General features: G+C 40.3%; 1 protein-coding gene across 7 annotated transcripts in view; it reads left to right on the top strand.

Annotated features, from left to right (window-relative positions):
- Positions 1-27,938, top strand: part of ZMIZ1 (zinc finger MIZ-type containing 1) — a 307,512-nt gene that overhangs the window by 174,534 nt on the left and 105,040 nt on the right. For all 7 annotated transcript variants that reach the window (XM_056351251.1, XM_056351244.1, XM_056351245.1 and 4 more), the window contains one exon: positions 2,084-2,189. In XM_056351251.1, the coding sequence (XP_056207226.1) occupies positions 2,084-2,189 (106 nt within the window). The remainder of the gene's footprint in view (positions 1-2,083; positions 2,190-27,938) is intronic.

Genomic DNA, 27,938 nt, shown 5'->3' with positions numbered 1-27,938 from the left:
CGAAACAGAAAATTGGAGGGCACTTTCTCCTTTATTTTACAGACCTTATTAGCACTCTGAAAAGCATTCCTCTGTGATGGTACAGTAGATGATACCTAAAGGAGTTTAAATAATGTTTACACTTTAATGAGACATTGCCCTCAGGAGCCTTTAACAAGATGGGGTTTTTACAGGAGCTTTCTGACTACTTCTTACTGATCCCTTCCCTAACGTCTGCCTGTCAGTGGCTGAACTGCAGTGATACTGGAAGTAGGAAAGGGGAACAGTTAGATTTCCAGGTCTATAAGTGTCTTCTAGATTTCATAGCAGCCCACCAGTCTTCACTCTTATTGCTAACCTAGCATGAAATATGAGAGATCTTGTTCTGCTGTTGTTCTTTCGCTTGTGGTTTTTTTTTTTTTTTAAATTTTACCTTATTGTTGCAAGTTTGGACCCAGGGTCTTAGCCAGAATATTAGCAACAATCAAACTTCGAAGTGTAAAGGTTAAAGGCTGATGTACCAAGTTGGAAATGTTTTTTGATTTATTAGAAATAATGGCATACTTTCTCACAATTTTTTTCTTCTTTCCTATCTAAAACTTACAATTGTAATTGTAAAGAGAAACAGGAGATAAAACAGTAGGTGTGTTCTAGGGTTCTGTATTACTGTACCGGTTATCCCAAATTCTTATTTCATTTTCCTGAAGCTCTCTACTCAATTTTGAGATCAGGAGGGTTAAAAAACATTTAGTGGGGCGACACTCCCACCTAGTAAGTCATGTGAATTCGTAATTTCTAAATTAATAGGAAAAACAAAACCAACAAAAATCTCCCCAGAACTTTATCCATGCTAATTCTTTCTTAAGAAAGGAATTTGGTTCTTAATTGTTGATTAGGAAAAGTAGATATTGGGAAAAGGTCAGCATAGTAAGATTCATGTAATAGCGTTGAGTAGGTAGGGCAGAACAGTGCATTTGTTTACCATCTGCAGGTTGTCACTTATGTTGGTTCTTCACTCTATGCTATACTGTTGCTTTTTGCAGGGAACCAGTCCGAGACACAGATAATTGCAGTGTCATTAATTTAGAAAGAAGCTTTTAAATGGAGGTAGGGGTGGGAAAAGGGTATTTTTTGGTACTGTAACCTGTCTAGGTTAGGGACTTCGTTTTGCTTCACACAAGGAAATGGTGTCCTGTTTCTTGTGGAGTTCCTTGTTTCAATGCAAAGCAGTAATGGCAATGGTAAGAATAATCTGGTTTATCTATGCCTCTGAGTCTGAAGTCATCCTGTGCCACTAGAAGGGAATATAAAAGCTTTGCTGTGTATGACTGTAGCATAGTTTGCCAGAATGACCACAGTATTGTGTTTATACTGTGCACATTTTCACAAGGATATGTTCTTAGCTGGTAGCTTGGTTGCTAGCCTGGAGAAATAGTTGACTGCTTTTCATCCTTAACGCCAGTCTTTGGTTTGCCTATTTTTGCTAGTCCTTCTAGATCAGTACCCAAAAAAAAAAAAAAAAAAAAGAAAGAAAAAAAAATCTTCTTTCTTTGTTTAATGTGTTTGGCAAATACTTCTTGCACAGGCCTGTTTATTCTAAAAGGTAAATATGCTTCCCAATACAGTATTGTTGAAATACAGCAGCTGTGACACTGATCACAGCATAGAACACTGCCCAGCAGCGTGGAGGGCATTTTAACCTGAAGGACCTGGGCCCAGCTCTTGGGAACAGGGCCAGGAACTGCTTGTAACACAGAGACAGAGACTTAGGGACTTCTCATCCTGGAGTCTCAAGTAGAGTAAATTGTATTCTGTACAATATTTGCATAATTTCTTCTGGAAAAGCTTTGTCTCTCCAACTTTCATAGAACTACCAGGCTTTTCTTCTGGCAAGTGGTCAAATAATTCGGTCACCAGAAGACTCCTGTTCAGTTTGTTGTGCTTGCACTGGAAACTACTGGAGAACAATGCCTCATAACGTTTTTGTGCTGTGGCTTTTGCAGCAGATTCAGTTGCCTAACATTGGCGCTGATAAGCAGGTCGATGTAACTGTGCGAAGAGCTCGAGTAACCCCTAATGAAGCTTTCTCTCTTTCCCTTTGCAGGTGGTTAGTCGAGTGGCAGCTCAGCAAGGATTTGACTTGGATCTTGGATACAGGCTACTGGCAGTATGCGCAGCCAACAGAGACAAATTCACTCCAAAATCAGCTGGTAGGAAAAGCCTTTTTTTTGTGTATTACTGATTCTTGGGTGGTCATATTCTGAATAAATGTGACGGTCTTGCATTGTTCAAAAAACAAAACCGAAACCGAACACTTATTTGGTGGTAATAGTGCTGCTGCTTTTAGCATTTCAGTGGCATGCTTTTCTGAGGATACATAACTTTGGAAATTCGTATTTTCTCCAGCTAGTGCTGTTTGTGGCCTTGTTTGATCTTATGGATGAAATGTTACTTCCAGAAGCATGGATGTTCAGTAATTTCATGGTGGGAATGAACACACTCAGGCCCCTCTGTCTTGGTAAACCGTTGATTTTCTGTCATGTGTCAATCTCTAAATCTTTCACTCTCATTCTGCACTCCCTGATAAATCTATTGCCAAACTTTTATTCCTTGACTGCATATGTCTGTGCAAACAAGTGCCATGTTTTCTCATACATCTAGTCATTAGCTTTAGAATTTTGAGCTAAGAGTAGGTGGCAGTGCGATTGATACAGTATCATGTAGCCATTTTTTTCACTGTTTTACAGCAAAAATCTGTTACAGAGCTCTGATCAAATAGCAATATTTGATTGTGATGTATTGCCACTGCTTCTCTGTATAGTAAAAGTAGAAAATGCACTTCAGGGTCTTTTCTGCTTCTCACGTGTTTGATTTAACTGGAGCATTTAATTCTGATTCTCCTTTTCTTAGCTGATGAATGTCAACATAATGTGCACTGGCTTGGAAAACAGGAAGATAATTGTTCCCTTCCAAACTGAGCATGGATAACTTTTCTGCTCAGCATTAAACTGGTATGCAGTCCCCATTTTAGAACATCCGAAAAGGTTACCTTCTCCCAAAACATTAGTTTGTAGTCAACTGATTGGGTGTTAATATTTCTTTTCATGTTCAGTTTTTATCAGCCCCAAGCTTTACTCATGGCTACCTTCTGTCCTTAGTGCTCTAAATAGTTCCTGGTGCAAAAGCAGCTTTCACGTCAAGGCATATTCACTGGACTTAATGTTTTATTTTTTTGTGTGGAAAGGGATCATTAATTTTACTGAATGTCAAATTAGCTATCTTCCTGTCATCCAGGAAGATTGTGTATAAGCTAAAACATTCAGTTGACCAGCCACAATCTGCCTTTTTTTCTGAATTTCTAAGAAGTTTCTCCAAAAGTTAGCTATTGCATCTCTTCCTGATTTTTTTTTAAAACAAGCTTGTCAAAGGAGGATTTCCAGCTAAGACTGTATTAAGTGAGAGATTAAAACTTTATTTCCTTTGAAAATATACCTTTTAAAAATAGTCATACCCCCTCTTTCACCAGTTCTTCCTGAGGTGTGTGTCTGTCAGTGTGTTAGTGAAGGAGAGGTTGTGAGTCTTTGGATCTTGGCATGTTGTAGTCCTTGTCCTTTAGGGCTTAGGTGAGGGTTTTGAAAACCACTGGTCAGGTCAGTCGGTCATGTCCTAAAAAAGCTCCGTGTCGGTGTTTGATTTCAGCAAGTAATTCCTTCTTGAGAATATATGCTTTTTTTTTTTTTTCCCAACTCATTACCCTAGCAATCTGTAAAGATTTCAGTCTTTCCATTCTTAATTGATACGATGCTGGGAAAGCTGGTAATGGAATCATGTGCTTTTCTTTCAGTGTATTCTAAAAACCTTCTCAGTCCTTCGCTTTGCTTCCTGTTTCCCAGTTTGCATATACAACTAATTTGTTTCCAATGACCTTAAATATTTGGTTTCACAACTGCTTTAGTTTTAACCTGCATATAATTGTTTCGCCAGTTATTCCAGGGATTTCATCGTGCCCGTGTACATTATGGTTTTTAGTGCTCTTATTGTCTCTCTTGAGTACTCATATTTTGGGACATACCATAACATATTTTGTGAAGTGTCACATATGGCCGCTACTGTAAGGATGTCACATTGACATACAGTCTGTGAGAGCTACATCATTGAAGGGGCATTGAAAGACTGAGAGGCTTTGATGTGAGGTCGTTTCAGACCATCCTGACTCTTTTGAAAGGGTTAATTTCCACATCTAAGTGCACTCACGTTTTCTGATTTTTAAAGCAGCAGTGGCTCTATTCCCTCATTCAGTTTTTGTAAAAATGTTGCGATTGTCCTTTGCTTTTTTTGTAAACAGTGTGCATCATTGAAAGCTGCCTTTCATGATTTGCTGAATTTGTTGTCAAGGGTGCTTGCACGCTGTTTTGAGTAACTCTTTTTTTTTTTTCTGCTACATCTATTGGAAGACACCTTCAACACTTTTTCCAGTCACTTTCCTACAGAAGTCCCCGATGTAAATATCAAATGGCATTACGTTTAATGAATAAGCATTTGTTTTTCCCTTCCTCCAGGCTTAAGGGGAATTTTTGGATTCACAATGGTTTGAATTCATTCCTCCCAAGTATGAATTTAATGCTGCCAAAGGGATCACTCTGGAAATGTTTTTAATCCGTATTGTTTAGGGTCTGACATTCTGAAATGTAGGAAGAAAAGAACATTTTCTAATTAAAACACATTTGAGTAGGTGAACACTAGGGAGAATGTTTGCACCAAATCCTTCCAAGGGCCATCCACTATTAGTACCGCTTTACAGCTTAGGACAAGGCTCCACTGACTGTTGGTCCTGCAGGCTGGGATGCCGGACTGGCCTGCCAGTGGTGGCTGGCGGGCTTTGCAGCTCTGCTGTATGGAGCAGGTGGACCACCCCAGCCTGATGTCCCTCGGGTCTGCTGGTGTGCAGAGGCAGCCAAACCAGTGCAACCGGTAGTCCTGCTCCTGTTCTCCAGCAATTCCCAGCCTGAGATTGCTCAGGGACCTCTGATGGCAGAAGAGCTTTTGCTGCTACGGCTTATTTTCTGTTTGGCTGGCTCTCTGCAGGGCCCCAGGAGAGTGAGGGTCCCCGAGGTAGTGCCCTGGTTCTCTGTTATCCCTGAGGAAAGAGGGCTGGAGCCTGAGGCGAGAGGGCAGAGCAGGCAGCTGCCAGACTGGCTCAGCTCTGTGGGAAGCCCACACCCGGGCTCATGCAAGTGGCCCCACGCTGTTCCATCCCCGTTGATTTAAGCCGTTTTGGTGGTAGCTCCCTGCTAAGCTGAAGAGGTTGAGGAGTGATTACTGGAGCTGCAGATGGCAGCTCAGAGTACGGGCAAGCATGGGGGGAAGCAGGGAGAGATGAGGTGCTGGAGCCAGGTGGGACAGCAACCTTCTCAGGTGGCACAGCCTCAGCTGGGGAGGAAGGCAGGGAAGAGACCTAGAGCTGTCAGCATCTTAGAATTTCCCATCCAGGACCATTTGGTGTTGCTGAGACGGTGTTTGACGTTGTGCTTTTTTGTCTTGTTTACTTGGCCATTGAGATTTTTAACAATTAGCTACTACAAATTGGTTTAGAGAACGCCTTGAGGGGAGACCTGTGTAGCATGAAAAGTATTAAAAAAGTTGTCATGTGTGCTTTTAAATAGTAATGATGATTTAATGACTGTGCCTTTTGTCTCTGCTTTCTGGTGTCTCTACCTGAAATAATAGCTGTGCCTCCTTTTATTCTTCTAGCCCAAGCTGCTGCATCTGGGCTGCTGCCTCAGTAGGAGGTCAAATACAGCACTTCCGACCCTGAAGACAAATGACAAAGCCTTTAAAAATATATGTCTCTCTTTTGGTGATAGCTGCTCCCCAAACCTTCCATGACAAGTTCCTTTGCTTTGTTGTGACACCTACAGGGAATGGCCCAGCAGGTTAGCTCTGCTCATTTGCTTTCAAACTTCAGCAGCCTCCGTCTCTCTTAGTATTTGAGTGCATGGGTGTTTGCGTATTCCAGTTTTTCTTCCTTAAGCCTGAAGAAGACCTCTTTCTGAGTCGTGCTTGCTTGGACCTTTGCTGAGCATGATATCTGCTTCTTTTGTCCTTACTGTAGAAGATTTTTAAGTGATTTGGTACCTTTATTTTAAGGTCTTCTATTGAAGTGAAGCAGAGCTCACCGATCAGTGTGTTTCAGGTTAAAAAAAAAAAAAAAAAAAGAAAGAAAGAAAACAAAAGAAAAGGAATAATTTTCTGTTCTGAAATATTTTTTTTAAAAAAATACTTTATGGAGCTACTGGACTTCGTTGCTCTTGTAGCTACATTTGCTTTTGTCAGGAGGCCAAGCTGAGGCCAGACAAGGGGACGACAGGATGAGATCATACAGGGAGCTTTGTCAGAAAAGGACAGTGCTCAGTATCTCTGCACAGAGAGAGGGAAGGAGCCTGAGGGCAGGACTGGGGGGGGGGGGGGAGGGGAAAGGTACTTTAGCAATCGCCGAGAAGCCACAGCAAACAAATGCTGTGATAGCTTGGATGGGCAGATAAGTGTTAGATGTTTGATAGCAGAGATAGCAGCCTCTTTTTGATACTGCTTTGTTTTCAGTCCTCTAGGCTCTGCCTGGTGTGCTTTTGATTTTACTTTTCAAGAGCTGTATTACTTCATAATCTGTATTTTATATGAAGCATAAACTAAAAATTTATTATATTTGAGGGTTTTACATGTTTTATTTATTTAGCTTTGATCATTGTAATGTAACTTTAAAATAATAGGGCTGTTCTAAGTGGATATGATACCAAAGCTGTGAATAAATTGGACCCCGGGTTAATGAAGGTATTTGCAGTGAGAGTACTGGCAAATGGTGGTGGTAAAACATCACTGGACAAGATACTGAGACCTAAGGTATGTCCTGATCAGAGTGTATCAACTAACATGTTTTACTGCCTTGTTTCAAAGCAACAGTATGGATTGGGCAAAGTGTATTTTGGTGTATTACCAAATCAAGCTTACAGAAATGACAGAAAAGTAGAGAAAAAATGAGGCTGCAGTATGAATAAGGAAAAGGTAGAAAGTATAACCTCTAGATTATGGGGACCATAAGGCTAGATGAACACTTTGCCTAAGTTTCCAATACTAATACTCATATTATCTGTGGAGACAAGGCAAAGCGAGGCAGCTAAAAGGATTACAAGTATAGAATGGAAATTACTACAGCCAAGGCTGATGGCATCCCTCCAGCTTGAAGGTACCAAATGATTGACGTGCCTGCATTTGGAAAGAAATAGCATATGAATTGTCAGTCTCATGCCTCACACCGAAGATTTTCAGCAAATCAGTCAAGTCAAAATGGTCTCATATGACTGGAGAAGAAATACAAAAGCTGTACCTGTACTTAGGAAAGTGGCTGATAAGAAGAATGAGTAGTCAGCTTTGAGAGCAGAGCAGAAGAGCTTGGCTTGGTTTGTTCATGAAATGAAAGCTGAGCAGAGTTATGAAATGCATGTAAATACTAACAAATAACTTAAAACAAGAAGAGCAATGAAGCTACAGGACAGCGTTGGCACAAAAACATACAGGTGTAAATTGAATACATTATTGGAATAAAGGGGGAATTCTGAACTATTAGGCAGTTGCATTTGGAAGAGGTTTTCAGTTAGAGTGACAGCAGGGAGGGAGGGAGCAGAGGAAAGGAAAATGGAAAAATCAAGACTGCCCTTTTAAAGATAAAACTCGGTAAACATATTGAACTGACCATATAATGTGGTTCTTGATGTAGTTGGAAGCTGGTTAAGAACTTTCTATCTGTGTAGTCTGAAATTCTTGCTACATTTCCACGCAGCTGTCTGATCCTTTGGTGCTTATGTCCTAAAACCGTCCACTTGACACTCTTCATTAAAATAAAGGTATCATTTCCTTTCAGCTGTTACCTTCTGAAACAGCTTTTGATACAGAAAACTGACTACATTTCAGGTGATCTTCTAGGTTCACTTCCCAGCTCTTCACACAGACTCTCACTGTCTTGGCTGCTTTGCTCTCTGTTTTGTAGTGTTATGTATTTGAAGCAAGGATAATAATACACCTTCTGTCTCGCTTTTATTTGTTTACTCAGAACAGAACTCTAATAAAAGATCTGCAGTTTGCTGTATCTTTAGCCTCTGTCAGGTGGGCTTGGCATGCAGCAGACTTGTCAGGAGTCAGTTCTCAAACGTCTCGATGGAGCATCTGAAGAACCCACAGAATGAAAGATGCTCTTCCCCACTGGGCCTTACTTGATCAAGCTGTTCTTGTTCCCTTCCTCTGAGGTGTCTGCTACTTGATGCATTTATTTGGTCTTCCTTCTACTCTTGGAAGAAACACATTCATACTTATGTCAGACTTTTATCCTTGGGTTGGCAATTCCTCTTCATTTTAGTGTGAATTTTAGGGCCTCATGACATATCTGTGTAGATAGATATTATTTTGCTGGAATGGAAATTCACTTCCTTCTTGGCATTCACTGCTCTGTTGTGCACTGGAACACCAATGTTTATAACGGAGGTCGCATGGCTGAGATGCTGCCGCCTCTTTATTTTGGTTAGTCAAAATATGAGGTGGTTTATCTGGCCTGTTCTTTTTGACATTTGACAGGTCCTTGTTCCCGTAGTACCAGTTGTGACTTTGAGAGATGTAGCAGTAAAAGTCAGTTGCCAGGTTGGAACATTTTTGCACTAATGCCTTTCCTGTAGCACTTAGGAAAACTGCAGAGACTCAACTATAGCAACGAGCCAGCTCTGCTGTTTTCCTAGTCTGTGCCTTAGATTTTCACGAGGCTGGTAGTTACCTGAATGCTCACTTTGCTGTTGATTTGAAGTGTGTAGAGAATTAGTTCATCATGTGATTGATTCCTGGACAGTATATTTTCCTAGTGTGCGCAACACACTTTCACTTGGACTGGAACTGGCATTCTCCAGAGAAGATTTCTGTTGATTTCTATCACTGTTTTCTGTCTTCTGCTTCAGGGATCCCATATGTGCTGAGAGCAACTGAAAATATGGTGATAGAGACAGACTAGGGCTTAGTCTTAGTGTGAATTTAGATGTTTTATTTTCTGTTGTTGTTTTGAGTAACATATCTGTCCCTCTGAACATGAGGTAAGTCACAAATGGAAAGTAAGAAGGGAGGCAGCTGTGAAAACATACATATATTCATGGAGAGAAGAAAGCAAACTCTTCCGAATGGCATTTGCCCTTTACAAGTTACCTTTTCTCAGCTTACAGCATGCAGTCCTGAACGTGTTCTCTTTTGAGCTGCAGTGCGTCCAAATGTACCTCACTGCCAGTGCTCTTTTATCAACCTGTGTGTCTTGGAGGCATTCAAAGAAATTCATGAGGAGTCCAGCGATGAGAACAGTAACATAGCACTTCCACGGGGGTTGGTAGCATTTTTGCTGCTGGAGGGCTGAACAACCGAAAGCATGAACTGTGCAAACAGACCAGATCATCAAGCTCCAGGACAGCAAATTCGTTTCCTAAATACAATTGGGGTTCCACTGGTCAAAATTTCAAAACCATTCCCAATTTCTGCAGGTTTGTCTGCAGCATGTAGCTAGCCTGTTAAGACAAGTTCTTGCTCTGAATACTCCGGAGATGACACTCTGTGAAACATGTTGCTTACTAGACAAGATGTCATATGTAGTATTTCTCTTTAAAAAGAGAGATTTCTATACAGAGGAGTCCTACTGAATAAGTGTTTTAGTGTTTCATCTTTTCTAACGCTCATGTTCAAGTATACCTGCTAAAGTATGCTGATAGCAAGGTATTTACATAAGTGCTATGTGTATAATACATTATTTAAATACATTATTTAAATTTCAGTTAAAGAATAATCAAAGAATCATCAGGATTCGTCATCATAGATTGTTCTAATTTGTATTAGTCTGTGTCTCTTCATGAGAGGGAATTCAAGGATAAAGATCACAGAATAACAGAAAATTGATTTGAAGAGTGCTCTTAAGTAATATATTCCCAAAACAAATGCAGTATTGTTCCTTATAACGTGTGCTATTTTTCTGAGAAGTTCAGTAGAGGTTAGTATGTTCATGTTTGATAAGGCTCCTATATAATTTCCATTTTGTGGATTCTTTTTGTCTCAACTTACTTAAGTTTCAATAACATGTGAGGGAAAAAAACACCTGATTGGCTTTCCTCCACAGGTTTTCTGGATGCCGAGGTAAATACTCCCTTTTTATTTTTTTTATAATCTGATTATAACTGCAAGGCTATTTGTGTCTCGTTGTGAACTTTCATGAATATCCTAATAAATCCATACTTTATTTATTTATTCCTGACAGATCTGTATATGTTAAATCATACTTTGTAGCAGTTACCAATAACACCTGACTTGAGGAATAAGTGGAATAAATAAGATTTCATTAACAAACAAAAAAAGTCATGAAGGTTAGTAGCTTCATAATAATAAAACCTAAATAGTGTGAATCAAAAACTAGAAACTGGGGAAGACAAAACCATAACTCTAGATGCCATGTCCTCCCCTTCCTCCTTCTTTCCCTAGATTTACATGTTGAGCACGATGCCGTATATTATGGGATATCCTTTCCATCGGTCAGGGTCAGCTGTCCTGGCTGTGTCCCCGCTTGACTTCTTGTGCCCCCCAGCCCACTCACTGGTGGGGCAGTGAGGGGAGTAGAAAAGGTCTTGGCTCCCTGTGAGCACTGCTCAGCAACAATGAAAACACCCTGTGTTGTCAACCCTGTTTTGAGCACAAATCCAAAACATAGCCCCATACTAGCTAGCGTGAAGAAAATTAACTGTATCCCAGCCAAAAGCAGCCCAGAAACTGACGTACTTTTGACTCTTACTTTTGTAACTTAAACCAGGCTTTTAGGAAAGTCTGGATGTGAAGTCCAAAACGGGTCTATGGTGGTGAATGTGTCTCTGCTCCTGTAAGATGTAAGATGTAGTTGATGTTGGGGCTGGGGCTTGTAGATAGCATTTCGTAATGCACTGGAAAGAAAAAATTATCAAGCATCGAGATGCGTGGGTATTCTGCAGTCCTCAGAAAATCTCTTTGGCTCTTTTATCTGTCTGTATAATAGATACCTCAGTTGTACCTATGCTTTGTTGTTGTGAATTTGTATTTATTGCATGTGCTGTTGCAAAGAACCAGTGGTTTTCTGTTTTGTATGAACTGAGTATCTGCTTTACTTCAGAGATTTGCTCTCAGCAAAACTTGCAGTAGTAGCATTTCATACAGAAAGTTAGCTTCTATGAAAGATGTGATCAAACTTAATGGTTAAATGCAATCTCCTTCGATATATTCCTTATTTTTTTGAGGAATGTCTACATTTAAAGTATGTTGGCGTTACTAATTTTAATGGACAGAACAAGTTACAGATTTTTAAATTGTGCCTGCCTGTGCTGTCGTTTCCCAAAGCCCTGTTTAGGGCTCTGTAGGTCTGAACCTGCAGCTACAGACACCGATCCCTAGTTTCAGTTTCACAGACTGGTTTAAAATGAGCATCTTCTAAAGCAAGCTCTCACAGGAAACATAAATTTAAACATTTTTAAATGCAAATATTACTGACTGGGCTTTGAACTCAACAATAGAAAGCTGAACAAGGGCTGCTCCTGAGGAGATAAATTGAACACTGAACATCTGCGTACAAAGCAGGGTATTTGTTTCTTGTCTGATAGTCTCCCCTATGATTGTCTGGTCAGACCCAGGTGACATTAATCTTGCTCACTCTGGAAGATATTGTCTTTCCATCATAGAAGAAAAACAAATGAAATTACTTAGTGTATTTACTACAGAAGCAATTTCAATTAAGGCAAAGAACCAGAGAGGCCTCTAGGTTCTCAGTGTGAAAAATGACTCACTGCTGGTCTAAAATGAGATTGGGAGATGTAAATTGTTGGAAATTTATAACAGTTGCCATCTCCCACTGGGAATGTTGGAGTGGTCCTAGTGGTCCTTGAAAAGCCAGGTGCCATTGGAAGCAGTAAGGGGGTTTTGCTTTAGAGATGTTCTTGTATTACAGCTAAATGTGTGTGTTTGAAATAATTAGCTCTAACTACAGTAACTGTGACTTGACCACAGGAAAAGCAACAAGGTACTGGAGTTGTGTCACTGTTGTGCTGTCTTGAGAGTGAAAGCAAAGACTTCAGGAAGATTTTTGTTAGAACCAAAACTGTGTAAACCTTCTTTCTCTGTTCTGTTACAAGATTTAGCATGCTTTACAGGACAGTAAATGGTTTTTAAACTGTGATTTGAATTTTTACTTGATTTAGCTAAATACAACTGATACCTAGGATGAGCATCACTGTGAGCTGGAGAAGGGCTAGACTGACATTGTGGTCTAGCAGCTGTCAGAATGGAAGAAAGAAAACATGTTCTTCCAAAAGAGAGGGATTCTTTTTTTCTTCTTTCTGTGTGTGGAAAAAATAATAGGTAAAGACAAAGTCTTTGGTTGGAGCAAATTCTCTGTTCGTTTAATCATTCCAGCCAGTTATCGCTCCCAACTTGCAGTGACAAAGAAGGCAGAAGCTCCTCTGCCCAGGCAGTGGCAGGCACAGTATGATGGCTGCCACCTATGCAGTTCCTGCCTCGGTGCCACTCTTGGTTATATCAAAACAATTGTGCAAAGCTGCGTGCTTCGTATTTTAGAGTCTTGATAGAGGGGTGGAAAGAAGTGGTGTGTTGCCTGTTTTGTGTAAGTGGGATCAACCCCCTCCACAGAATCATCCGGTGCCTCCCAAGGGACAGAGAGCTGTGACAAGAAACAGGAAAAATGTCTGAAAGCCAAGTCCTTAAGCCTGTGACACAAAGTTTGGTGGATCATCAAACAAACCACTGCTGGAGGCTCAATGGTCTCCTGTAGTTACTGATTACGATGCCTCTGACACACACCAACATTCAAACAGTCCAAACTGAGTGAATGCGTTTCTATATGAGACCCCAAACCACATGTCAGGGCAAAGAAGCCAGCTGAGCGGAGTTCAGCAGCCAGTCTTCCTGCGGAGTCCTGGCTGGGAGCTAGGCTTCAGACAGACCTCAGTCCCTGTGAGGGACAGCAGAGTGGGTTTCAGCATCCCTTTAGAACAGCTACGTAGGCAGAACGTTTCAGCATTTTACTTTTTTGTTGTTGCTGATCATAATGTCTGGCATAGCAAACAGTGAAGGTGATGTTAGAAAAACAGAGGGGAAATCTGAAGCGCTGTGTCTGGAACAGTCCCTTGAGTTCAGTCAGCTCTACAGACTGCCTGGCTTCTGCAGTTGAAAGTATGTTCTGTGTTCCTCGTGTTTTCTCGATCTGGTAGAATTCACATCTTCGTACATCAGTGACAAATGTATGCTTTCAGTCAAAAAGAGTGGAAGAGCCAGAGTCTCCAGCTCAAGGGAGTTCTGTTTTCAGTCAAGGGAGGATGGGAAATATACTGGCCCCATACTGAATTACATCCTAACTGGTCAATCAGATAATCTTAAACTCTATAGAAGGATGATGGTGACCTCTAAGGATAGCCTTCAAAAAGTTAACACTGATACATGGGTGACAGTCTTTGCATGATACAAATCATTCTGGAGGGCAATATTATAGAGAAGCAAATAAAACTAAACTGAGGATCTGGAAGGAATATGAGCATATATATGCATCTGTTGTGAAGTAAATATATTTGGACTGAGGCTTGAAAACATACTGGAAACTTGGAATAGTCAGATAGTAATTGCATACCTTGCCCCATGAAAGGACACCATTTATTCTGCAGGTGCCATTTAGTCTACAAAGGCAGAAAAAAAAAAAGCATGTAAAGGATCATTGTTCTATGGTTGTTTTTATTTGCATAGGTGATGTCTTTATCTGCCTTTCATCTCTCCATCCAAAACTCTTTACTTATCGTGAGGTCAATAAAGCTATAAAGGTCACAGAGAGATTGAAAATATACAACTCTGCTTGAGAAAGCTCATGTATGCAGAAATAGCTTTCTTCTATAGCCATGTTGGAATTATTTTTTAAGGTTCAATGTCTAGAAGCATTGTTTGTTAGTAATGCCTTTTCTGAACTCTTAACGTCTGCCCTTCTCTGGTGAGAAACCCTTGATTGCTGGCTGCACGGGAGGGTGAGAAATTGTAGATTCAGTGTTTTCAGTGTGCCCAGACCAAACATCTGTCCTGCACATTAAACAGTGTCCATTCTTTTGGCAGTTGTTTGGAAGTTTTTAAAGCAGTAAAAGAATAGAGATGACAGAGTTGAAATAGGTCTGTGCCTTTTCCTGATGCAGCAAAAAGATACGGAGCAAAGAAGGGAGAGGTCACAATATGGGAGCAGAGGAAAAGGACAGCGTATGCCTGCTCTGCCTGCAAAGCTGGCAAATTCTAGACAGACGAGTTAGTGTCGGAGAGCCTGAGCCTTAGGGTAAAAAGAGAAATTTCAGGATGAAAGATCTAGATGTGTCCGGGGAAACCCAACGATAGGGTCATGCAAAATCCAAAGTAATGGGAATGGGATAATGAAGGTTTATGAGATCTGCAGGTAATAATGTGGCTCTCATTATAGCCTGTGCAAGTTAATAAGCAAATAATACCCCCATAACTAAAATTACTAGCTAAATTATTTTTTTCCTACGTCTCCTTCAACCCCAATACATCAACCTATCTTAACAAACTAAATGGCTTTGAAAGAATTGTATTAGTTTTGTCACTTATTGCTTTAATAATCCAACCTGGTATCATCTTATTCTGTTCTTGTGTCTCCAGATGCACTCATGAAGTAGATGGATAGGTTATTTCTTTATATCATCAGCTTTCTTTTCAGTGTAACTTGAGGCTGGACCTTTTTAAACTGTTTTCCTGTGTTCTTTTGAAAGCAGAATGTTAGGTATGTGCCAACAGGTTTTGAGTAAATGAAGGACCAGCCATATCACTACATGCACACAGTTGTAAGGGATTTCTGAAAAATCACAGAATCAATGGGATTTCTGACGGATATCTTTCAAAGACCTGTTGGTGTTTTACTTGGTGTATTTACCAGTGTAATTAGTGCAAACTGCATAACAAACCCTGTGCTGTTGCAGTTGCTGGGCACAGCTCAGGCACCTGACAGCGGTTCTGTTAGCGGTGCACCCAGTGCAGGGCAGTTGTCCCACGCTCTGTTGCAGCATCTTGGTGCCACAGGCTTAGGGAACCCCGCAGTGAGCTGTGTAGGTGAGGATTGTGATAGACAGCAGAGTCTTAATAAGTACTCTTTGGGGTTCCTTGTTTATGTTGACTATGTTGAGTCTTTCTGTAGTGTTTTTCCATAGCAAACACACTTCTTGGTTTTCATTGTATTTTCCTCTTTCCTCTTCCCCCTCCAGTGCGGTATCCTTCCAAATCCACCTTTACTGGTAGCCCTGCAGTTAATAATGGCTGTGACGTATTCCAGGTTTTAAAAGGCCATAAACGCAGAATGGGCTGAAGTATTGGAGTTAAAAGGCTTGTTCAAGATGCTATCTGTGTGCTGAATACAATTGCATGGGCATGTTAAAAGACATCAGATTTTCCTCTAGAGGTGTTTAGCAGAACAGCCTGGCAGGAGTTGGAGCTTTGATCTGGCTGCTTTGTTCTGGTGTGTGTGCTATGGAGGCACCTAGCTGTCTCTTGACCTCTGGGACTTGAACTGTTTTTTCTGTTGTCTGGATGAGTGGTGTTCATGTTCTCAGCATTCTTCATGCAGTTTTCTTTTTTTAGTTATTTTTTTAAATTTAATTCTGTATTATTTAGTGTTTGTTTTTATGCAGCCTTAACATATCTCATGTATTGGGACTTGAAGCCATCATTCAAATGAACAATAAGGCATTTACAGCAGGCTCCTCCACACTGCAAGAACTAATAGTGAAAAAGGATTAATGTATAAATTAATTTCTCTATGAAGTAGCTGCTTACTCAGGCACTTCCATTTATAGGATGTGGAGCAGAACTTTTTATTCTTTACATACAGAAATGGAAAAGATTTTCTGTCTTTAAAAAAACACAATTGGACTTACAAAAGGAAAGACTGGGCTACCCAACTTACAGTATGAGTGAAATATCTCTCCCCTCTCATCATTCTTCAATCATGACATTGTCATCATTCAGGAAAGCACTTAGGTCTGTGCTTATTTTTTGAGACATGCTTAGCTTCTTTTCGCATGTTTGAGCGAAGATGAGTTGTTTAAGTGCATTCCTGAATCAGAACCTTAGCACTAATCCTTCAGTCACTGCAAAGAATAAATGAGGGGCAAAGACAAAGGGCCAAATTAAAATCAACGAGATTCTATTCAGATGGGCTCTGCTTCAGCAAGCACATATCTAATTATAAGCACACAAGTAGGCTTACTGACGTCAAAGTTAATTAAACTGCTTAAATTTAGGCACATGCTTAAATTCTTTGCTGAATCAGTATTTTTGAGCCAACAAATAATAGGACAGTATTGCTGGTCCAAAGCATGATTTTGTGGATGGGGAGGAGTTTAAACTCCCCCTTTCTTCCATCAGTTCTTCTGAGGTCTGCCTGCTGGCATTTTATTTGAGTCACAATGGTGAAGGCATGTGTTAATATGTTAAAGTTTCTTAAAGAGTGTTTGCTAACAATACTTCAAACATTGCAGTTGGGTCTGTGATACTCTTAAGGCACCCTTCCTCTGTGCAGTATGCTATGCTGTGTGGCAGGACCGTGCCTGATCCAGTAATCTTTTTCAATTTCATTTTTCCTGATGCCACTCTTACAAAATGAATCCCTTTGTCCAGTCTCTGAAAGCCAAATTATTAACTTACTGTCATAACAAAAACAGAAATCAAGAAAGCATGCAGACAGAAGTGTTATATGAAGAACATGTGTCATAGGGAAGAAGGTTTGATTCCTTTGGTTTCATGTGTTATTTTAATTTATGATGTCCTAAATAACTAACCTAAATAAATAACATAATTTGTTGGCCTTGAATCATTAAGGGCCTAGTAAGAATTTCCCCTGTAGGAATGCAAAAGACAATATGATACTTCTTACACTGAAAACACACATATGGGAATTCCAGCCATGTTTCATAAATGAGCTGGTGGGGCTGGCTGTGAGCTTTTAACTATGCTCCCTGCCTCAATAACACAGTAAAGTTGCCCTGATGTACTAGCAAGGGATTAATCAGGGAGGTGCACTGCAAAAGATCAGGTTTCTTCCACTTGGTAAAACTCATGCCATGGGGACTTTGGGGCTGCAAAGGAAGTTAATAAAGTTATCAACGGCAGTAAGTTCAAAAAAGAAAAGCAAGTAAGAGAGCTAAATAAATCTAGACTTGTGTTTTAAAAGGTACTCAACATTTTGTGCATGCATATGTTATCTACTGATCACTATTTCCTGGTAGTTGCTCAAGTCTAAAGCTTACAACTTAATCATCTTGCTTTAGATACCAGAAAATTACATGTATTCATATCTTTGTGGTTTCAGTAAATAAATAAATAAATGGAATGCCTTCCCTCATGATGACTTCTGCATCAGTTTCACCAGTAGTGACTGAAAGCTGTTGCTTTTGGAAAAGTGCTCAGTTACCAGTGCAGGCTGCCTTGATGGAGAACGGGTAACCTTGTAGTCAGTATTTGTCTGTGTCGTGTAATTTATTTCATGCCAATTATAGTCACAGTCTGGCGAGCATGGTCTAACAGGTGGCTTGGAAGTCAATTCAGAGCTTCAGTTTGACTTGGTTCCCTTTGCTAGGTAAGGAGAGAGGGAACACTTGTTTGAACAGTGGATGAGAGACCATTCTCTAACGAGAGGGATGGGCTACTGTCAGTGACAAAGCAGCAGCTTTCCTCTCCTGGGTGTCTCCCACGTTATCCTCCTCTCTCCTGTAGCAGCTCCAGGTCGAAAGTATAACCTGTCGAGAGTCAGGGCAGCTACTGCAACTGCTGAAGTCGTGTGCACGGAGTGAGAGGAAGGAAGCAGCTCGTCGTGCAAGCAGCTTTCTCATAAATATGCTATGAATTGTCTGTTTTGCTGGATGTCATCTCAGCCAGCAAAGTAGAAGAAAAACTCCATCTTTTTTGTAGGGTATTCCTTGGCTGCATCTCATGTGTCTCCCTAAGATGATGATGTAATTGATTTAAACCAGGATATTCCTTTACCAATTTTCTTAGATTTTTGGGTTTTGGTCATATCTCCATATTTTGTATACTAAACAGGATTTAAACTGTCAGACTATATCTGAAACACTTATAATGATAACGGAAGGATCAAAGTGGGGCACAGTCATTTTATATGTAGAAGTTGTCTAAATGGTTAACAGGTTACTGTACAACCTGTAATAAAATCACTGAAGTGGGCAGATTTACTTATCCTTAGAGCATGCTACCTGGGGTCTTGAGTTCCAGCTGGGGCTTCATTATAGGCTTGTCTCTCTTTTGTTCACAGGCAGGTATCTGGATTTCCATTCTCGGTTACCCTGGGTGCTTCAGAGGGATGGTGGGTGGCTGTTAGAGCCATCATGCAGTCTCTTCTTTGCATGAGGATTTTGAAATTTTTGTTTGGAAGTATCTCAAACATAAATGTTAGAGATTGTATAAAAACAATCAGTCGAAAAGAAGAAAACAGACTTTTGCTGACCACTAGAGAGAGTTCTGTGAGGAGCAAATCCGTTTCCCACTCTTCATTCTTTCCCTTTTATTACCTTTCTTTTTCTGGGGCTGCTGTTAAGGGACAGTTAAGAACAAGTGGTACGATCTGTCTTTTATACTCACAGTGCAGAGGGCAAGTGCATGAGGCATTCCGTGGACTCTTAAGAAAAGCAATGTAAATCTCTTAAATGCTTGTGGCAAACACCCATCCAAAGTGTACGCATATGCGGGGTCTGTGCAGTCTGAAGCATTCCGGCTATCGGCAAATAACTTTCTCGTTCAAAAGGCTAATCGCACGTTCTTATTAGGGAAGCTAAAGTGGACCATCTCCAGAAAGCGTTGCTTTCTGACCTTTAAAGCTGTTACCTCCAGGGCAGAGTGAAGCAGGATATGTGCCTCACTATTGACTGTGACATTTCTGTCCTAAAAATAGATCACTACAATCCCTTTCTGGTTCAGACCGGCACCCTCTACGGGTATGTAATACTCAACTGTGGTCCTGATTTTCAGAGGTTTTGAGTAGCTGGATATGCCAGATGGAATGCTAAAGCCCCCAAATCGGGCCAATAAGGTGAAAAAAGAGGAAGGAGACTACCTCACTGTGTTCTTATTTGCTGCAGCACGGAAAATGTTTCCTGTGGAAATCTTTAGCTTAATCTGAGTGTGCTGAGATCTGAGATGATTAATCCACTTAGCGGATCCTTCAGTGATGGAAAGTGGTGTACAAATCTATGTAAAAACAAGGGATCTTTTCCACCTCCTTGATTTACATAGCTGGGAGTTACTACGTTCTTAGCTACAAGCATAGGGGTTTATTCTGCATCATAACAAATGTTGTAGCTTAATAGCACTTACTATGAGTATTTTAATCATATAAAATAGATACTCAGACTGCTTATATTCTTTGGATGTCTTTTATACTCTAGACAAACTGTTGATTATATTTAGCTTTTTATTTTTGCGCATGCTTTTTTGATATGCAAAAATCAAGCATTTTTTATGAATACATTCTATTTCCTGCTAGTTTTGGTGACTGTAAAAGGTGCTAAATGTGAATTTACACTGGACTGGTTGAAAGATGTTAACAAAAGTGAAAAATTTCATACCACATTTTATTTATTTGTTTTCCAACCAATGCTCTTAGTCATCCAAGGCCAGGCAAACAAACATACCAATCCTGTTTAGCCAAATTTGTGCTGACCTTCATGTAGCTGACTTGCTCCTTTGATATCAGTATTAAATTCTAACATATGGCAGTTATTGATCATGGGAACACAGAGAATTAATCTTTGCAGCAAAAAAGTTTTCCGGTGGGACATTCAGCTTGGGCAAGCTGACATGGCGAGACAGAAATGAAGTTCCCTGTCACGGAATCTGTTTGCTTACCTACATCTTAGTCAGATCACAGGCTAAAACACTGGAGATCCTGATAAGTCTTTCAGTGTTTTGAAGATGACTACATGGGCCTCGGATGTTGTGGAAGACATATTTCCCTTCAGTGCCCTGGGAAAGAACGGGCATGCCATTTCAGCTGAGAGCGGCACAGAGAGCTGTCTGATCCCCTTAGAAGCACTAAGAAGACACAGCGGGAAACGGAAACCATTAACAGTCCAGTTCCTCGGGGAAGATGAAGATGGTGTAGGGAAATAGTCATTTGTATCGCTCAGGCAGGTAAACACCAGTGTTTGTGTTGATCCACCAGTTACCTGCATGGAGAACACTTTTAGCTGAAGATCTATTAGAATTAGCTGTGGGACTCACCTTTCCTGTTTGCTTGTCATCTGAGAGAACTGTTTGCTCTTCTTTTGGGGATGGAGAAGGGAGGAGAAATCACTGTGTTACAGACAAGATAGCGCTTATCGCTTCAAACCCACCTACTACTGCTACCTTTGCTGATCGTGCACTACAAGAAAGTCATGGAAAGTCTGTAGCTTTTAAGCTGAGGAAACGCATTCTTCACATTAATAAGCAGCTTCCCACAACAAAGAGCAATGGGAACTTTTGGGTTCTTGCATCGAAAAGAATGATACTAATTGTTTTGCCATATTAAAGTGGCTAATAGGAACTCCTTCCCCACATCCCCCTTTTTGCAGGTCAGTGTGGCACATTCCAGTTTGTGTTTGCTTCAAGGCACAGGAGGAATCCCTCATAGAGGGGGAGGGTTGTTATATCACGCTCGAGCGCACAAGCAGTAAGCCTTTTGCTTTCTTCAAATACCCCGGTTGCAGAGTAGTTAGGAGGATTCTGGATTTCCCCCCACGCGTTCCAAAAATGCAGCATTCTTTGTTTTTCCACCACAAATGAGCTGAAACCCATAATCTCTGTACTGAGCAGAAGTGATTAAAATAGTGTGGAACAGATGGTTTAAAAGCTGCCAAAGATTGAATATTTTGCTATTTTGTTTCTTGAAACAACTGCATTAGTTCCTGAGTCAGCTTTGACTGGGCTATCATAACTCATCGGAGACCAAAGAGCGCATGGTCATTAATAACAATTAATTCAGGTTTTGTTTTGGTTGGGTTTTTTTTTTTCCACTGTTTAAGAAGATCTGTATGTGCTACACATTGAGGGAACCCATCATTTTCATGCAGGACAAAAATGGAAATTTTCTACAGAGCTTTTAACAGTATTTTTTTTCTTGGAAATTTTGCTGCTTGGGTTTGGGTTTGTTCCCTGGAAGGAAAGGCCATGTTCCAGTTAATACTACTTAGAGAATAAAGATACCACAGTACTTTGAAATGGTATGTGTTTTTGATGCTCAGGATGTGCAAGTTTGGCAATCTTTACAGATCAGTTTGTACAGAGAAGTTTCTAGACAGTGTTATGTTCCAGGGACCTGTTATAAAGCTGTCGGCATCAGGTGTGCTCCGCCTGCCATTCCAAAGGAGCAGATGCCTTCCGTAGAGGTCTTAAAACCAGGGGACTTGCAAACAGCATGGAGTCTTACCCTCCCCAATGCATCTTGCGAAACAGCATCTTCCTCTTTTGAGCTACCTTGGGGTTTTGGTTGGTTTTCTTTTTTAAAGCCATAGTCTTAGTGTAGATCAAAGGAAGATTCTTACTATCAAGCCAAAGCGTGTCAGCTATACGAGTGAATGTATGACAGCGCCATACTGGCCTCTAGGCTTCCACTTCTGCCATGGAGCCGCTCCAGCAGCTGTGTAAGGCTGCAGGTTCTGACAAGTTCTTTTGATATGCCTAGGTACCAATAGCTTACAAGTGCTGATTACGCTGCATCTTACATATCAGCTCTCTGCTCTCAGAGAGTAGATCAAAAGGTTTGGCATCCCCTTGAGGAACATTTTTAGAGATTGATTTTTGTGGACTTAGAAGAATATTTATTGGTCGCTTAGAATTTTTGTGAGACCTTGTCATTTTCCTCTTGTTGTACAAACCTTGCATGAGCTGAGCCATTACTGTTTTGATGTGTTGATCCTAATTAAATTTAAAGTTTTCAAACAGTAAACTTCCTAGTGAAGTAGCATTTATTTTCACATATTTGCTAATGCAAAAAAGCCATGACTTTCACATTCAGGTTGGGAAATGGAATGCTACCTGTGTGTAGCACACTAATAAATGACTTCTAAAAAGGGCAGTAGCAAAACCAAGCTGCGTTCGTATTTTTATTTAAACATGTTCTTAATTTTGTTAAGGTTTGTAGTTTTAAATCAAATTTTAGAAATTTAGTAACTCTCTGATTGCTGTAGATGACGCTCTGTTTAAGCAAAGCAATTTTGAAAAAATACAAGTCTCACAAAATGATCACTGGGACTGAATCTCACGGCCACCTCCCCTCATGTTCATGGGAACCAATCTGTTTGGCCATGTCATTTTCTGGTTTCCACTGCAGCAGCTACCCAAGTAGAAAAGAGCTTCACTGAACACCTGTGAAGTAAAGAACCTGGCTTCTGAAAGCTGTAACTAGAAATAAGGAGGCAGCTCAGTTACTCGGGTCTGGGGGGTACGTTGCCAGTTAGAGACTTGGATTCTGGAGAGACAGTCACCTGGCTCTTCTCGGTGGAAGACTTCTGCTGTTGTGTATGCTGCAGTTGTATTCACTAAACCTGAGTTACTGCAATACACCTGAGACCCACTTGGACTGAGTAATGCTTCGTCTTGGACATATTTACTCTGTTTTGCTTTGTTTTCCTAAGGGATTAAAGGCTTCATACCTAATTGGTTTTCATTCCCTGCTTTTTTCCTTCAGGGGATTCAGTGTCACTTGTTGGTCAAACCTTGGTTACTCAGTTAATGGGCTTTATATCTCTTGAAGTACTAATTTTTTTCTAAGACAGAGGAATGCAAATGAGGGGAGAGGAAGGATTTTGAAGGTTCTCTGTTGAAACTTCTGGTTTTGTTTATTTTTTTAATTCTCCTAAATACACAGTCTAGGAAGTGACATAATTGCATACACTTTTAATTTCCTCCAGGCTCTGTGTGGTCTTCATCCAGCTTCTCAGATGTTGGCTACAGATGTTTAGAATCGCTTCCTCCCAATTAAACATCTGCTGTGAAGTGACAAAGTGTAAGACCGCATATGTCTGAAAGGCCAATGTATGCACAAACAGTTTTTGCTGGTAGATGTAACGAAAACTTTTTCCCTTGCCTCGGTTTTTAATGCACAGACGGTGAGAAATTGCTCTGCTTATTGAACTCCATGGGGGAGACTGAGTGCCTGTTTTAAGTACATGTTTAAAAATGTGCTGCTTCTTGTTGATCTTCAGTGTAAATCTTTTGGATGTCTCTTAATCAAGAATGTCACTTGCTTTACTATCTAAGGGTTATTTGCTGTCCCACTTGGGATCTTTTGAGATCCAAAGTAGTGATGTGAACTGGTCTGGTGACTTTACAATTTAGTTGGAGGGAATATAAAAAAAAAAAAATCTAGTTTTTTAAGCTCGGTGCTGTATGGCTGTCGTACCAAGTGGGGATTCATATAGCCGTTCTCATTCTTTGATCGCTCAGTGCCTAGTGGTCTTTGCCTGGAATGGCAGCAGAGTAGGTGTATGCAAGAAGAAAACCGACTATGAATAAATGGTAATAACAGTATTACATCTGGGAGAAGAATGGAGAAGATGGTAGCATTTTTTTTTCTTTTTTTGGTTGACAGAGGTAGAATATTGACTGTTGATGATGTTAGGTAGAGATAACAAAAGACTAAAATAAATGAGTTTCTGAAGATATCAGAGAAATGCCTTGGGTTTATTCCATGGGGGAGAAACCAAGAAAAAGCAAACAGTGGCAACAAAAAACCTTTGTTGATGGAAATTCAGCAATTTTAGTTAGAATTAAAACATGTATAGCAAATTAACTTGAATTAAAACATGTATGGGTAGAGTTTTTGTGTGTATGTTGTTGACACACTGTGATGTTAGATAAGAATATTCAATAGTGTGTTATTTCTTTTGTTACATCTTAGTCTGCAGAAGTGCAAATGGATTGTGAAAGCAAGATGTGCTTTGCTGTGTCAGTCCTGCTAATTAACGATTTTAAGGATTTTTAGTGGGGGGAAAAAGTACTAAATGAGAAACATTCCAAATTACAGGTGAAGGATAATGTTTCAAGGATGCAGCCTACTGATTAAGAGCTTATTAAGCATTAGATGACATGTAAAATGAAATGTTTTCAAAAAAATGTAGAATCCCTAAGTGTGAAATTGTCTTCAACTGTGGACAGTTGTAACACGAGCAAAAGATGAGCAAACTTTCAAAAGTAATTTGGATCTGAACAAATTACCCTGGCAATATCTGTTTTAAGTCCTTTACTTCTTGATCAAAGAGATTTCTAGGAGGCTGAATTCAAGGTAACAAATTTGGTGATGTAGGCATGTGAGCTGAACTGTGAGCAGTGTGCTCATTTTTTATATGCTTCTGAACAACTGCTGATGGTAACAAGATAACCCAGGCCATATCACAACCTAAACCATAGCAAAAGGCCTCTTAACCAAGTTAACGAAGTCTGGAACTCCGGTGTTACAGTCACATCCTCGATTATAATGATACATCTTTTTTTTTTTTTTTTTTTTTAAGGAGAAAACCACATCACTCCTGGCCTTCTTAACTGTATAATGTTTCCTTTTTAAAAAAGTTATTAAACCCCTTAGTTCTTGCCTTCATCTGTTCATTAGATAGCTAAATATTTATTTTTCAAAGTACTCTCTGTCCTAAGAAGGTAACCTCATCTGCTGCAGTCACACAAAAGGAAGTGCAAAACTTTTCAAAGGGTCTGTGTATGGGTTTTCAGGTGCCCCGATGCAGTGTTGCTTGGTGATGGTGGGGGTGTTACTGGCTGGTGCTCTCAAAGGTCCCGTATGACATCAAGGCCACTTGCGCTCAGAAACTCTGCACGCCGTTTGAAGTTCTTTTCTTTGAAGAACTTGTAACCAAGGTAGACAGGAAAGAGGGTGAAGGAAGGCAAGGGTTGGAGAGCAAGACGTGGGAACTGAGTTAACCCTGTCAGCTAACTGGGAACTGCTGTCTTGAGTCGCCCAACTGCCTTCATCACACAGTCGTTTTTCTGCTACCGCCATTTGGGAGAGAGAGGGTAAAGAATTTATGGTAGTCATGAGTTTTCCTCCTGGATTTTACATCATCTTCTTAGAAGTGATGAACCTCCTCTGGAAACAAACAGTGTTAAATCAATTACAAGGGCTTTTGGACTAATTGCAATTTACCACTGTGAGTTGTTGTCTGGAAGCAGTCGGAAATCTGATTTAACCAAACATCTCGGTTTAAGGATTGTGGGTTTATGAAACCTGGTTCAGGGCAATGCAGTTAGTGGCAGAAAGGAGCAAGTCTTGCTACAGGGGACTGAGGGCTCTGTATTTGTACCCAACACCGTGCCCCTCAGAGCAAGGTGACCTCCTCATCTCCACCTGTGGGTTATACCAACAGTTTATTCCCTGAAGCAAGGATAGCAGACAAGCAGTGGATTTGCTGTTATGCACTAGTGTAATCGCTTATGTTAATGTGTTGAATTCCTCCCAAACAGAGCTCAAATGGCAACACAGTGACTTCTTTCCTTTTTCTTCCCTTTGTAAATGTAACCAGTTGTATTGGGGGCTGGGTACTGTTTTTATGTTGTGAGTTTCTGGGCGAAAGTGCCTTCTTTTCTATGTCTCTGTTCTTTTCATTTACAAATGCAGAATGAAAAGCGTGCCAAGTTCCTTGAGAGAATTTGGTGTCATTTGCAGGAATCATCAGTATGGCTGCTCCCCAAAGCACACCTGAATCTTGAAAGCTTTTCCTTCCCTATGCTGCCGCCTCCCAGCTCTGCCCTCCTGGAAGGCAGCAGCAGGCAGTGGCTGTTTCCCCTTAGTTGCTCCTTCCAAGGGCACCACTTGCTGCTCTGGCAGTTAAATGCAAGAGTTAAAAGAATGTATGGATTTTCCTTCAGATTTGCGGTCTGTGAGCTTATTTGCTAGCTTGCGTTACAGTTGATTGACACAGTCATCCTCAGTAATGTTAACCACAGTACTGTTGTTTTGCCACATCTTTTTTCGTACCTTTGCATTCCTCTGCCTGCTGGATGACTACCTTCAAAAAGCATTGTTACAGCTCTTTAATCTGATGTAATTATTTAGAGAATGTTTTCATGTTTTTGACGAAATCAGATATCTCAGTCAATACTTTGTCTGAAAGTAACATAAATATTTTATAAGAATCATGTAAATTATGTTCCACATTTTAGTAGGTTTAGGGCTATTACTTGCCTTCCTGTGGCGTTCTGTAGGGATTCGTGCCTTTTTTTCCCCCCCTTGCTGAATGCACATAAATCATTTTTGCTGTTATATGAGGCAGTGTCAAAGTCCTAAGAATTTAGTTGTATTTTTAAAGCTAAAAGTTAATAAATAGTACTGATCATTTCTTTTATGATGATATTCTAATTCTTCTTGGGTCTCTGGGCAATACTGTAGCTCCAGTGATTAGTCATAGGAATGTTGATTTCATTGGACCCATACATTTTCAGCCTAGCTAATGTCTCCCTGTGGCAGTTGTGATACTTAAGACAAAACAAAATGTTGATTTGATCAGTGTTCTTTTTTTTTTTTTTTCCCCCTCATCATAAATTGATGGGATTTGCATGCTTACTCCTGGGGTGCAGAAACCAGTAGTATGGGCTTTTTCTTCTTTTGTTTTTACTTAACTCCAAATTTAAAGGCGTTTCATTTTTTTTCCCTGATTGATCTGTTAACTTTATTTTGGGAAAAAACCAAGAATGTATGTGTGTATGTGTCAGGATTTTTTCATACTGAGGCTGGTAGAGAGAGCATAGGTCAACAGAGCTGAACTGGGTTAGAAGTGTTATCATACGTGATTTCCCTGGGGAGCCAATAAAAAACTGAAGCAGGAGTCGTCACCTACTCACAATCTTTTCCGTAGAGGAATTGCTACCAAAAATGAGGCAAAACTGAAGTAAATGCTGGTTGCTTTCATGGAGAACCCAAGAAAAAGTGTGTTCTCCTCCTGTGGAAAAAGAAAATTGTGCTGTGGACTCGAAATAGTTTGCTCATAGTGTACCAGGAGATGGCTTGCACTCAGTGGCATGTGTTTAGCATGGGACTAGGAGCACAGAAGTGATATATTGAGGGTTACGGAGAAACTAGGATTCTTTCTCTCCCGTCTGTCTCTTTCTAGCAATGTAAAAACTAAGTGAGTGACCAACTTTGTATTTCCCTCCATCTTTCTCCCCCTTACTCCCGGGAGCGTGAGAAGATTTCCAAGAGTGTTAGGAGATATATAAGTCTTTCTCAGATTGCTGAGCAGTCATTTCTCTCTTCTAAATGATGAAGCTGTTGAGGAGCAGTATTGAAGGGTACTCATTAACTTCTCTGTTCCGGTTTTGTAAAGCTGGCTTCTGTTTCCCCCTCTCTAATTTTGATACAGGAGTTTATGGCAGACCCCTTTTATTCCGTTCTGATCGAAGTGAGGAGTTAGTTCATTGAACTTCGCTCCTTCAGCAGAGATAAGAGCTACCATTAAATCCCAGAAAGAGATGGCAGATGAGAGTGGAGATAGTACTAGAATATAAACCCTAATTTTGTCAAGGCTATAAATATTAAAATTATAGGTCTTTACCCAGAAGACTGTCTTCAAAGACTGTAATGGTGATTCAAAGCTAGAGAAAGGCAATTTGGAGAGGACATCCTATGCATGAGAAAACAGAAATGGTTTTGACGAGATCTGAGGCACTGTAGGATCTTTGCCTTTCCTTCTTGGAAGTACCTGCCTCCTGAAGGTTTAGTGTCTCTAATCCCTCGTGACAGAAACTGTCTTTAAGCATAAAGCAGATTCTTATTTCCGTTAGCGTATATTTCTGTAAATATGTCTACTATTCCCTTTCCCAAAGTA

The sequence above is a fragment of the Falco biarmicus genome, chromosome 9 (assembly GCF_023638135.1).
Source record: "Falco biarmicus isolate bFalBia1 chromosome 9, bFalBia1.pri, whole genome shotgun sequence".
Taxonomy (NCBI): domain Eukaryota; kingdom Metazoa; phylum Chordata; class Aves; order Falconiformes; family Falconidae; genus Falco; species Falco biarmicus.
This window is presented reverse-complemented; position numbering and strand designations above follow the sequence as displayed.